General features: G+C 36.3%; 1 protein-coding gene across 3 annotated transcripts in view; it reads right to left on the minus strand.

Annotated features, from left to right (window-relative positions):
• Positions 1-12,828, minus strand: part of LOC115440606 — a 49,162-nt gene extending 36,334 nt beyond the window's left edge. For 2 of the 3 annotated variants that reach the window (XR_005112937.1, XM_030164985.2), the window contains exons 1-2: positions 8,807-10,202; positions 5,154-5,331 (exon numbers count right to left, since the gene is read on the minus strand). Coding sequence is in view for 1 of the 3 variants with exons in the window: in XM_030164985.2 (XP_030020845.1) it covers positions 5,154-5,331; positions 8,807-10,035 (1,407 nt within the window). In the remaining 2 variants the exon portion in view is untranslated. Of the gene's footprint in view, positions 1-5,153; positions 5,332-8,806; positions 10,203-12,324; positions 12,572-12,636 lie in introns of those variants that run through there. The other variant, XR_003938375.2, reaches the window with a different exon arrangement.
• Positions 12,829-13,318: the final 490 nt, after the last annotated feature.

Consider the following 13,318-nt stretch of genomic DNA (forward strand, 5'->3'; position numbering starts at 1 on the left):
TGGTGTTTGTATAACATTTCACCAATATCGAGTTACAAACCGCGACTGATGTTCTTTGTATTGCTGCAGCTACGTAATCTACATATTTATTTATATTTGATGTAAAGGTATACTTTTTTTTCTCCATGATTTTACTGTATTATATGTGTGTCGTTGAAGAGTTGGTGTTGTGAGCGTGTAATTTGTTGAGGGAGGTTGGTCTTCGCGGTGGTGCATGACCCCCCCTGACAGCTAATAGTATAGGCTTAAGGGGGATCTTACGGACGCAGGTAGACTTTTCAGGTATCAGCGGCGAGCGGTCCATATAACCCGATACCTGCCAGCTGCCCTTTTGTTATTTATATCTAATTATTCTTAGATGGATTTGCAGACCGCATTAACACATATTAGCTCATATATGTTGTATCGGGTTCCGTTTCGGAAAATTTAACTTTTCGCCACTGTTAGGTATACCTTTACAAGTGGTTTTACTGGGGTAGGATATATAGGATATATTTAATATCCGCCCGGATAGCGACCACTGTACAGGTGTTAAAACCCTCCATAGTGGCCCACGTAAGTGTGTCGCGTTCTGGGATTAATCGATGTATATCCGGTTCCAACAGGCCGGCATAATTGTGTCGACTGCCGAGGGGTAATCGTTAGTCCACATTCTATTGGACCCCACTATACTTACCATCAGATGCAGAGGGGAAATACTACCGTGTACGTATAAAAAAGCTAGCAATAATGAAAACGCTACTAACAAATATCGAGGTCAAAAAAATATTCTCAAATATTACAAACGTGATCAAAACTATTTAACATAGCAGTGTTGCAAATATTGTCTGTAATTATCGCCAATCCGAGCTAATCGCAGCGTGCACTGACGGCAATATACCTACAGTTATTATCTTTTGTTTTATATGTCACAGATTTTTTGCTTTAACTACATTGTCCATTACTGGCGCAGCTTTAGGAACTATTATATCGACACTTGTGACGATAAAAAGCAGGTCAAAATCTTAATGTCTGCGTCCCGTTTTCTGTGATCGTTCTGTGTCGAAGCCTTGAACATACTTCTAACCCTTGTTTCGTCTTAAGAATGATCATATCGTCAGATAAATACGACTGCGAGCATCACATATTAGGACTTTACCTTACTAATTATAGTTAAGAATGAAAGTCCATTCGTTAAACGTTGAATTTTGTAGCCAACCTTTGCGTGTTGGGGATGCGAATCAATGAGAACATTGTTGAACAGCACGTAACATATTACTTATATTAATAAAGATGTATTTTTAAGAGAAAACTCACACCAAAATTCCGTAGTTTCAGATATCTTCAAACTGTTTATTACATACTGATCTATAATGTCGTCTCCACGACATAAAACCTCGAAATATTTCGTTATATTTCCAATCAGCCATATTTGACACGTAACGATATTTCAAAACAAATTGGAAACCAAATTCGATAAACGTTTTCAATTTTCTGTTTTCATACACCTACGCAATAAAGAATCCATTACAATCGGATCATCTATTGATATTATTATTATTTATTTTTAACAAGCTGCTTCAGCATATCGTTCAATCTTTACTGATTTCAGAAATTTTACAGCTGCTGTTGACATTATGTACTGGGTAATCTATTTCACTCAATTTTAAGCTTTATATATTTTCATAATGAACGCAGACTCGCAATAATTTTTTGCATAAACTTCATGTTGAAGATCAAAATGAAAAAGCATTTTCATCAGTTATCCCAACATAAACCAAAACCATTATCGTCATCCCTATAATGATTGAACGAAATAAATTTGCGTCTGACAAAATCCTCAAGCTCTTTTGGTGGTCTCGGATAACAAATGCACAACAAACATGTGTATTTCAAACGTAACAATATTTATTTGCTGTTTCGGCGCGGGGGAAGCCATTCTATTTTCGGTGTCGCACGTTACAAGTTTTTATAAAAGTTCCGTTCCCGCACCGATCGGGAAAGGGTCGGCGCGTCTTACATATTTTGTAATATCCTGTAGACACATTTATTTACAAATTTGGCGTTTTATGACGCACTAACGTGGGACTTCATGCCCCCGTGTTATGTAAGGTTTCCTTTAATAAATTTTATGGTGTCTGGTAAAGGTGATTTTTTAATACTTTCGTAAACATAGCTGAGATAAAGCAAAGATTGATGTCCATATGAGGCGGTATTTTAACCGAGTTGAAAGGAAGGGAACATATATCCCAAGAGAAAGTAGATAGTTAAATGTTAGTACAAAGGGTACTTCAATAATTATTACTATAGTCTTAAAGATATTTTGGGAAAGTATTAAAATGTCCAAATATTCACTTTCAAATGAATTTTATATTTAATTAATTGCGTATATCAGCCGAAAAACAGTTATATAATTTATATTGTACCGAAACACAGAATTAGATACATTCGTTGTGAATTATTTATATAAATACCGCAAAAATAATCGATAATCGTCAGCATAAGAAATAATCGGCAAGCATACACGAAGATAACAATATTTGCGCAGAAAGCGAATCGTAATTCGTGAAAAGATGTCGAAAAATGATTGCACATTTCTCCAATAGTGCAAAACGTAGCCAGATGTCCACTGACGACGAAAAAAAGCTTGTTTACATCCGTCGCTGCACACGACACGGCAACATCAGAGACTTATCCTAATTTGTGTTGTGTACGTTGCAGTTTAGACGTGTTGCGATTTAAAATGTAAACATTGCTTATTTTATTTACCTATTCTTAAAATATACTGTAAACAAATAAAAAGATTAAATTTGTACTTGTCCTCACTCTAGTCAAGACACCGTCTCTATTCTGTATTCTGGGAATAAAACAACTTTAAATATTTTTTTCGAAATCCCAAATACAACAACAACATTAACTATAAGTAATATATTATATTTATACTCTCAATGTAGTAGTGATATTGAGGGCGATATTTATTCACGTTAATGGATACATGGTGCGTCTTTTTTAGATGGTCTAAGTCTATCTGCGATATAATACGCTTACTTCATCGCCCAGTGACACAAGAATTTGCATAACGTAAGCTCACTATTCGCGTAACATTCGATATGACGCTATCAGCATTAGGAAAACGTATTGAGAATAATTTCATAATATTCTCCACTAAAACAAATATATATTAAACGACAATATTAATTCAAGCTGTATTAAAAATGTGGCATTTTATTTATTAGGTTTTCCAGCAGACTTAACATTCCGATTACAATAATTTTAATATTATATAACTTATAGCTATAATGTGAGCCCAAGTTAGGAAAACTTAACATTATCAAATCTAAAAGTGACTTAAGCGCAGCAAATTAAACACAATATAATTAAGAGACGTTCACGCAATAAGTTAACCTATGCCAGACTATACATATAAATCTTGCAAAGAAGTTAAAACATGTATCCAAAAAGATAGTTCACATAAAAAGATAAAAATTATTTTTATTATTCTTGAATATCCAAAATAGCAAAATCGTGAAAATATTATCCGCTTTTCCATAGGAGCTATGATTGGTCGACAGCAAAAAAATACAACCGCAACATTCAGACATCAAAGTTGAGCAGTTTTGTGAAAACAAATAGACAGAAACGCCATTTAGACAAGATAGATAACATACAAGATAGACAACACACGTCCATATAAATCTGGTGTAAGTCAATCTCGGCCTAAATAAAATATTTAGTAATAATCCATTTGAGAGCGATAAACATTGCAGTCCGGAACGCTTTGAAGATAGACGTGTGTAATTGTATACCGAGAAAGAGATAAGCTGTGTACTGTGACTTGCAACGCTATTGAGGTAGGTGTAAATAAATAATACAACTGTTAACCATTACGAAAGTGTGTGCGTGTTTGAAATAATTTAGTTGTAGACGCTCGATGAGCTTCGCACAACGAAAACAAACATTTTACTCAATACCTCATCACGAACGCTCATCAATAATGGTGTACATTCACGTGGTATTTTTTAAAACAACAAACGGCATATTAAAAAAATCTAGGTAATACATAATAATTTCAGATCAGTTTGCTGTCTAGTGGAGCTCTTTCGAAATACGGTAGAGCGAACGTAGAGACAAGTAGGACGTAATTACAACATCGTGTAAGAAACGATACATTATTTATTTGCGCTAGGAAAAGTGCATTTTTTAAGACTGAAAGGAAAGACTGCAAGCAATTGGCCATAGTCATTCAGAACGGCGCACTTACCCTACTTTTTTACCCATCTATTCGAAATGTACTAACCATAGTATTTAAAACCAATTAAAGATCTTATAATATATTATCTTAACTTTGGTAGTTTGAATATTTTTATAATATGGATATTGTGTCATTATTTTAACAATAAAAGTGGTAATAAAATTGTGATTCCGCGACTCGTCTCCTAAAACACACATCATTTAAATTTGCAACAAATACTATTAAATCGACAATTCAATAAGGAATATTTTGGTCGTCAACATTTTTAAAAAAACTTTTTAAAGAAATTATTCGTAAATCCTTGCATGTTCCCTCCGTGACTCATACGCTGACAATGTATGGATCAAATGCGTAAGGCCGTTTGCTCGGAGGAAGATTTTAAATAGGTCGTATTTCTAGGATCAGACTATAATTCGGCTTCTTTGAATTATTCAAAACACACTCGTGTTACTCGATAAATCTATTAGATTGGGACATTCGTTGACGCAGGATATGTTTTAGGAAGGACTGAGCGGAAACGCCAAAAGAACCTCACCCCACGACAAAAGAACTGAACTTGATTATAGAAGTACATATTAGGTGGAAAGATTCAGTAAATGTATTATTTAAGATAACATCTAGATTTCAGGGGTCATGAGCTCCACAGTCAATCAGCTATCCTTGTGATGTAAATGTAAACTTATATATAGTTCTTGTTTGAAAAAGGTTATTTTGAATTAAACTACTTTTAGAATTTTATCGCGATTTTTTATATTTTAGTTATCTCCCGACGTCCCGTGACCATGAAGGCTGCAAAGTCTTCGAAACGTCGGGAGAAAACTAAAATATAAAACACCGCGATAAAATTCGAAAAGTAGTTTAATTCGAATGTCTAACATTCGTGTAAACATAAGAAATTATTAAGGTAATTTTGGTCACTCACCATTTCTTTCTTCAGGTATACTAGTTGTGAGTCGAGATCAGTGGGTGGGCTGTCGCTGGGCGTGGCGGGAGGCTCCACGGGCTCAGGGTCGCCCTCCGCGAACCCGCTCAGGCTCTTGGGCAGCGGCGGCATGCCTTGCAGGGACATGGTGCTGATCGCGCGGAATTGCTTACGTAATCTACGCAAACAAACATTCATTATAATTAATGATATCTATAAGTGAAGGCTTGTTATAGGCTATCAGTCAACTAGTTTAGTGTTATTTAGGTTTCTATAGCTGTAAGTGTTCCATACTTTAAATAAATAAATAAATAAATTATTGAAAAGATGACTGGTATAATTGTTTCGAAAACTGTGGTAAAGACTTTGCAAAGGCTATATGCACACAACTTCATTTACCATCAGGTTTAGGGAAGTCACTACGCTATACCAGCAAAAAAAAAATAAGCTTATATTAAACATACAATCATACTAGCAAGATTTTCCGCAGAAAGCTTTAGACAGACATAAATGGAAGGTCAGTAAGGTCGCATTTGTCCTGCAATGACCATTATACAAAGATACATAGCCGGATTAAATGCTCTAAGAATTACCTATCAGACCTTACTTTTGGACGATATAGTGATATATTTACATTCACATGACATGGAAGGGTGTACAGGAAATAAAACTATTACCGGACCATACTTTGCCAATATATTTATGTAGAATTATATCAAAAAACCATGGTAATAAAGCATTCTGGTTTCATGAAGAAAACTGGAAATCACACGCTTGTCCAACATGACATTTCGAGTCACAATTATTAATGCTTGCTGCCACAACAACAGAGAAATAAGCTACTCATTAACATTTCTCCAAATAAGCGCATCCAACTTGCTCGCCGCCGATATAATGTTTCATAACATTACTATAATAATGAAATGGCTTTTAAAGTTCCATACTCTTTATACGGGCTCAAAGTGTCATATAAAATCATTTCGGAATTATTATAAACAAAATATATTGACCCTAAAGAATAAATCACACCTTCACCGCCTTAGGCCACCAGTTGACTACCTTCGACTTTGAATTATTATCACATAATTTCCTTTAATAAATAATAATCAAAACTATATTAGTGAAGTTTGCGTGTATTAACAAATTACCATTACTGTGCGTAATCTATGCTTTTTAAATTAAATTTATTAATTATAAGTGAGTTACAATCTACGTAATTCGAAATAAAACTAGTTTTAAAATTTTGTATAATTGTAAAATGTAGGTAGATATTGTCAAGTTGGTTTTTCGAACGACCAACGCCTCAGTCTCCCCGTGGCCACAAAGGCTTCAGTCTTAAAAACGTCGGTAGAAATAAATATATAAAAAAAACGCGAAGAAATCCGAAAATTACTTCTATTTCGATGTCAACATTCTGATAAACATGAGAAATCATTATCTATCTATTTGTTGACGATGCATTTTAATTATATCCATAATTAGCATGGAAATCAGTTTCACTTTTTTACTTTCGCAAAATATTTTAATTTTACGGTAATCTGACACTATTTATAAAAAAAACGGTACATCCGTGTTTTTGTTGCAAAATTAATTAATAAGAATAAAAACGGCATTATATAATACGCATAGTATATCCACTTATCCAATACTTATTAAATGCGCATTTTGTGTCATTTCCTAATTAAACTTATTAATTTATAAAATCATATAAGATTCATCACAACATATTTTAATAAAAATGATGTGCATTTTTATTAATTTATTTTACATTACAAAAATGTATACCGCATTTTTTCCTTGACTGAATTCATTTTCCGCATTATTGTAAATGCGTGAATCAAAACCTTCACAAACTTTTAGGCAAGAAAAGCAACTTTGTTTCGCGAAATGATTCCTACATTTGACGATAAAATATCAACCAGAGACCGTTCCTTGAAGATCCCGTCTAGTCTCAAGTCAGCAAGTAAGAGAATAGTTTCATAATATGCTAGTGTATGTTATTGAAATGTGTTCTGATGCACATAATGACTCCTTGGAATTCCATGATGATATACAATTTAATATAAGAAATAGTCATTTTAACTAATGATAAAAAGCGGTATTGTTTGCAAGCATTCTTCAGATCTAGATTAAATAATATCCAAACGTTTTCATTATGGATTATTATTTATTGCTTTATTCTTGTTAATCAGCAACGATAAACCTGTTTACTTGCCGATAGGTTTCATAGAATTGATTTTAAGTTACGATTATTTTACAACAACATTATGTGCAATAACAAATATGTTTTGAGAGGCTTTTGCGAATTACGGCCAAGTGACCCGAGATTATAGCTTTATGTAATCCTAATATGATAACTCATACCACAAGGATTGAATAGGACGGTTTAATTACTTAAATTCATCATCACTACATAGTATAAAACAAAGTCGCTTTCTCTGTCCCTATGTGTGCTTAAATCTTTAAAACTACGCAACGGATTTTGATGCGATTTTTTTAATAGATAGAGTGATTCAAGAGGAAGCTTTATATGTATAATAATAACATTCATTAAATAGTCAGCATTGCACCCGTGCGAAGCCGGGGCGGGTCGCTAGTATATAATATAATAATAACAAAACACACACACAAACATGGGCATTGGTCAGGGTTAAATCTTTTATTATCGATAGGTGGTCAGTTTAACAACATCGATATGTTGGTCAATCTATAAGTGCATGAGTTGCACGTTTTCCTACCCCTACACTATAATCTTGAGCTTATAAAATAATCCTTGCAATTATTCGAGACAACACCAAATCGAATAAAACAATTTACAACATATTAATCTGTTAATTCCATCACGAAAACTCGAGTGAAACACAATCGCTTTGTTAAAAACACTTTGAATTCTCGAGCGTGACTTTTGTATTAACGCGGCCCGTTCCATATCCATGACCTAGAATGGTACGTCTTGTTCCAAACAACCGGACAACGGACACGACCGGGTTGGTACCGCGACCTTTTAACCTACTGTTTGTGTTGTACATCACCTGCTTGAATGGTGTAGCGATGTTCAAATAATTTCAAAGTCTATGGATGTTGATTGCTCATCACCCCTCTCGCATAAAAAATACGCTTGTCTGTTGTTTTAGAATTGATGGTCTATGGATGCTGATTGCTCATCATCACTTCTCTCTCATCAAAATACGCTGATTTTAGAATTTATGGTAAATCATTTTCTGCCCTATGCGGTGTTGTCAACGCTACGTGCTTTTGCATGTATTCCAGATAGGTTATGGCTAAGATTTTGGACCAGTCTATTGATGTCAAATTACCTAAACAATCAAGTCCGAGCTAATAGTGTAAGAAAATAACTACAAGCTATTGCACTTGCAAATGAACCCGGGACCTCCTAGTCACCAGGTGATATTACACGCTGTTATTAGATCAAAAACGCGGTCAATAAAACGCACCAAAATTAGTCTCATATAAAACGTAAATATTAAACTATGATTCATTTCAATGTCAGGATTTCGCGAGTCGTTTCCTTAATTGCTAAAATACTATTAAATATGTGACAAAGTATCTTTCGCTCGAAGGATCGTAGCTTAGTGGTTTTTTAATAAATTTTAATATTTTAATAGAATTTAATAGGTTTTAGTGTGGCGCACCTAGATTTAAGGTCATCGTCGAGTATGTACGCGTACGCCTGGTCGTACGAGTCCAGCTCGTCCGCGCTCACCGACGATGCCGCGTAGTTCACCTCGGAGTCCTCGGAGTCGCATTGTCCGTTTTTGTCAACACATTCCTTGTCCAAGCTCTCGGGCACGTTCGACTGCGAGCGCATCGTTTGAAGCTCGTATATCAACATCTCATGGTTGTTCATGTCTTTCATCATTTCCACTTCGGGCGAGTCGTTCCCGTTGCACGTGTTCTCCGAACCTTTACCTTTATCTATAACGACATTCGATTCGTCTTTATTGTTGTTCCTGCTCGCCAGAATCTCCGAAATCAACATTTCGGTAACGCGTGAAGTTTTCCTTTCTAGAGAATTGTTATTTTTGTTTTCAGTTTGATCGCGCACGGCTTTTTCCGCTTGCGGATTGGTGACGCTGATTTGTTTCGATGGACTATTTCGTAATCTGTCGTCGAATTCTTGAACCTCATCGACGGACGCATACGGCGCTTCGGCCGGCGGGCTCAGTGGCGGTTTTGCGTCTATCGGCGACGAATACGGGCTTATTTCAGGCGAGTGCTTAGTTTTAGCATTTTCTAAACAATGCTTTTGTACAGGTAAAGGTTTCATTGGCTTCAACTTAGGTTTAGGCGATAACGGCGGTGGGGGCGCTTTACGCAGGGGCATCGTCTTTTCTGCAAAGCTCGATGACTTTGTGACTTTGCATTTGGGATCTTGGTCCAGTTTGTTTGATGTGGAAAGCGATCTTACTAATATCTGCCTGCAGGTTTTGACCGCTTTTGAATTAAGTGATTCATTTGATTTTTTTATTGATGTCGGTGCCGGTATTGAACAACTGTCACTGGAACTCCTCCTGGAGTTCTGTCCGCTGGACTTGCGTTCATCTGACGACGAGCTGCGATCGCTGATGACATCTCTGATGAAGGACTTCACACGAGCTAATCCATTTTGTTTAGGAGACACCGTTGCCTGAACGGTGGTGTTGGATCTGTCCAATGTTTTTGCTCGCGAAGACACACTGTGCTGTTCATGCTTGGCGAAGGCACGTGACTTGGTGAAGTTGGCCTTCGATTCCGCAACCGCTTTCCTGGTTTTCGCTAGAGCCTCGGCCACCACGCTCTGGTTGGGCCGCGGCGGCACAGGTGGCGGACATTTCAATTTGTTGTTCTTCATAGGCTGCGCGTTGGTCTGTACCATCAACATGCTGGAGCAAAGCGTCACTCGAACGCTACTATAATATAAGTACTATAGTATTGGGAGCGAGATAACACCGCACCGTAATTCACAACACTCGCGAGCGCTCCGTAAGCGGGGCTGACGCGTGTGACCCCCGCGAGCGCGCGACTCCGACTGCGGTACGTCGCGGCGTAGTCGTCGGCACGGGCCATTACGGCGCACCGCTGCTCATCTACCTAGTAATGAGTACCGAAGTTCCGTAACTGACTATCTTTACATAAAACAGGTAGTTTTACCATGGCTGTTGTAATGTTGCGGAGTTAGGGCTGTTGCCGAACAATAGCCTGACCCGTACATTTAATAATGTAAAAGTGATTGTTTAGCATGTGAATGAATGCAATGGCGGGTGCCGACTTGCGGCTACCGGGCGGCGCACGCGACACCGCACCGACTGTATTGTCGGACGTTTCGAAAGCACCCTCTGACCTATTGTTTTATGGTAATCAAAATGTTACAGTACAGCTGTTATTCACATGTTTAGTATGAAGACGAAATGGGCTATTAGTATTGTCTGGGGGACTGGGAGTTGCTAGTTATGTCTTCAGTAACAAGCCGCTTTTTTGCAATTTAGACTATAATATATCCAATGCTTTTTGTACGAATCTAAGACAAAAACATAAACCATTTTGAACTGATACGTATCGTTCTTATGTATTTTATAGGCAGCAATATACTCTGGACATGCATCAAAAAAATCTTTATTGAAAAGTTCATTGTTTATTTTTGGCTTTATGGCAAAGAATGTAGATTTTTGTTAATAAGTGACTTCTGTAACAACTATAATACAGAGCAAATTATAAAGTATGCGGCGATAGCCTGGTTGGTGTTGGTGTGGGACAGACTGCAAAGACGAATGTCTGCAGATTCCAAACCCAAGGGCACATGTGTCTGACTTTTCTAAAATGATGTGTGTATTCTTTGTGAAGTCTACCAATCCGCACTAGGCCAGTATGGTGGGCTGAGGGCTAACCCCTCTCAGTAGTAGAGGAGGCTCGTAACCAGCAATGGGACAGTATAAAATACAGAGCAGATATTATTATGTCAGATAAAGTTGAATTGGGATGCCATATTTCATCAACAATATTCCTTACACAATTTATTAGACTGCTTCCATGGCATAGTTGTATTTCAGTACAACTGTAGTGCAGAGGTCTTGGGTTCAATCCCCAGGTCAGACAAAGTGACATTGGGGTTTTCTACTCAGTATAAGCCCCAAGTCTGAAATTTGTGCCTAATATACATCCTGAGACAGAAAACACATGGAAGACAGAGGGTGCACCGTTTGCACCTCTGCTTACCCCTTTGGATATAAAAGATAGTCTGTAATTTATTGTGACATAATATACCTGTTTTATTGATAGAAGTCCAGTCTGAGAAAAATATATATTGTGACCATACTGTCAAATACCAATATATATTTTAAAATGAAAAATACTATTTGTATGATTACATAGTAACAGACTTAAATATTATGTATTCATTATTTTACATTTACAAATATTATTTAGAGCCGATGTAGAAAAATAATACAATAAGTATTAAGGAGATTAATCTTCACACTGTTAAAACCATAATTCTGCATATATGTGGGGCCAGTTTAGGTATGGTAGGAAAGTCCTGTAGAAATCCATCATATTATAATAACTGGACTTTAATGTGGGGTCGGAACCATGTGTTATTGTTTACTATTTACCTGTACTGATGTTATGAAGTTAAAGTTGTTGTTTATTTGTATGAGAATGTTTATCATTGGTGCTACTACTTGAATTCTAAAATATTTCTAGTTTGAGAATATATTTTATTTTGATTTTGCATCGATTTTCATTTTGATAATTTATAATTGTATTCCTGGTGCTGAATTGAATTCACTGAAACTGCCTGTAAATTTTAATGTAATTCAGGTTTATATTTAATTACCAAATGTTACTTTGTTTAGATAGTTTGTTTCCGAGATCCAAGTGTTGTTTAATTACTGTCTGACAAAATTGTAACTTTGAACAAACTTAGCATTGGGAATTTGAATTTGATAAAGTTACAGTGGAATAACTTACTTTATTTTTCAAGTTGATTTGTTGCTAGTGTCTCATTTTTAGATGATAAACATGCTGCTGGTGGCAGTGCCCACACATGTTACATAGTGTACATCATTAATGCTATAACTGTAGGCACTAACTTAACATAGAAAAGCATAAACTATGTGTTTTTAAATACAAGTTTGTTATTTATAAAAGGATTGATGTTTGGCGAAATACTCACCGAAATATCCTTTACTTATTGTTGAACTTCCAGTCCTGTCTGCACATAGGGCACTGCTGTTGTGGTTGAGAATGAAGCCACTTCACGATGCAATGAATGTGGAAGCAGTGGGAACACGCGCCCCAGACCAGCGGGCAGTCGTCACCAGGCAGCTTACAGTCAGGGCAGCAGCTGTCGAAGGGCATGCGACAGATGCCGCAGTTATCGTCGTTTGCAACCCAACGCCAGGTCGCTACACCTGTCCAACCTAAACAGAAGATTCTTTAGCACATTGCAATGCACTATAAAGTAGCAAATATAGTCGGTACTCACTTTTAACTGTCACTTTCATAGCGCAACCACATAATACATAAAATGGTTCGGTATTTGCTACTTAGATTTAAAACAGAATTTAAAATACAAATGTTTTCTAAAGAAATACACTATTGATGACAATAATTGACGTTACATCTAAAAAATATCAATATTCCATGTCTAAAAAAGTCAATATTTTTAGCAATATAGCTATGCTCCTTTTTTATTTATAATACATTCTTATTTAGGTATATAAATGTGTCGTAGGTCGGCACATAAAGTGAAAAAGATGTTACCAGTGTTGCCAGGGCCCTTGAGTCGTAAGTTACGTTTCGTTTCCTGAAAAGTTACATTTTTGCTGCAAAAGTTACATTATTGTTTATTTTTTTTAATTTTCGCGTTTTTGGGCAAGCATTTTTGTAGCTGCGAAACCGCGAGGACTCGCGAAGTAGGAAATGTGCGCGCGCACACTCAAGCAAAATCAAGTTTTAATATATGCAAGATACGTTTCATTTTGTCATGACGAGCCATCTCTTAGTGTGATATGGAGTGAAATACTTTTTAGACCCGCCAGTTTTAGGCATGTTTAATTTGGATGCGTTGAATAGAAATGCGTTCGTAAACTGTTTACAATAAAAATGTTGTATTACAAATCTCGTTGTTCTCAAAAGTTACGAAAATTGCCTTAAATATAAAAATT

The sequence above is a fragment of the Manduca sexta genome, chromosome 24 (genome assembly GCF_014839805.1).
Source record: "Manduca sexta isolate Smith_Timp_Sample1 chromosome 24, JHU_Msex_v1.0, whole genome shotgun sequence".
In the NCBI taxonomy this organism is placed as follows: domain Eukaryota; kingdom Metazoa; phylum Arthropoda; class Insecta; order Lepidoptera; family Sphingidae; genus Manduca; species Manduca sexta.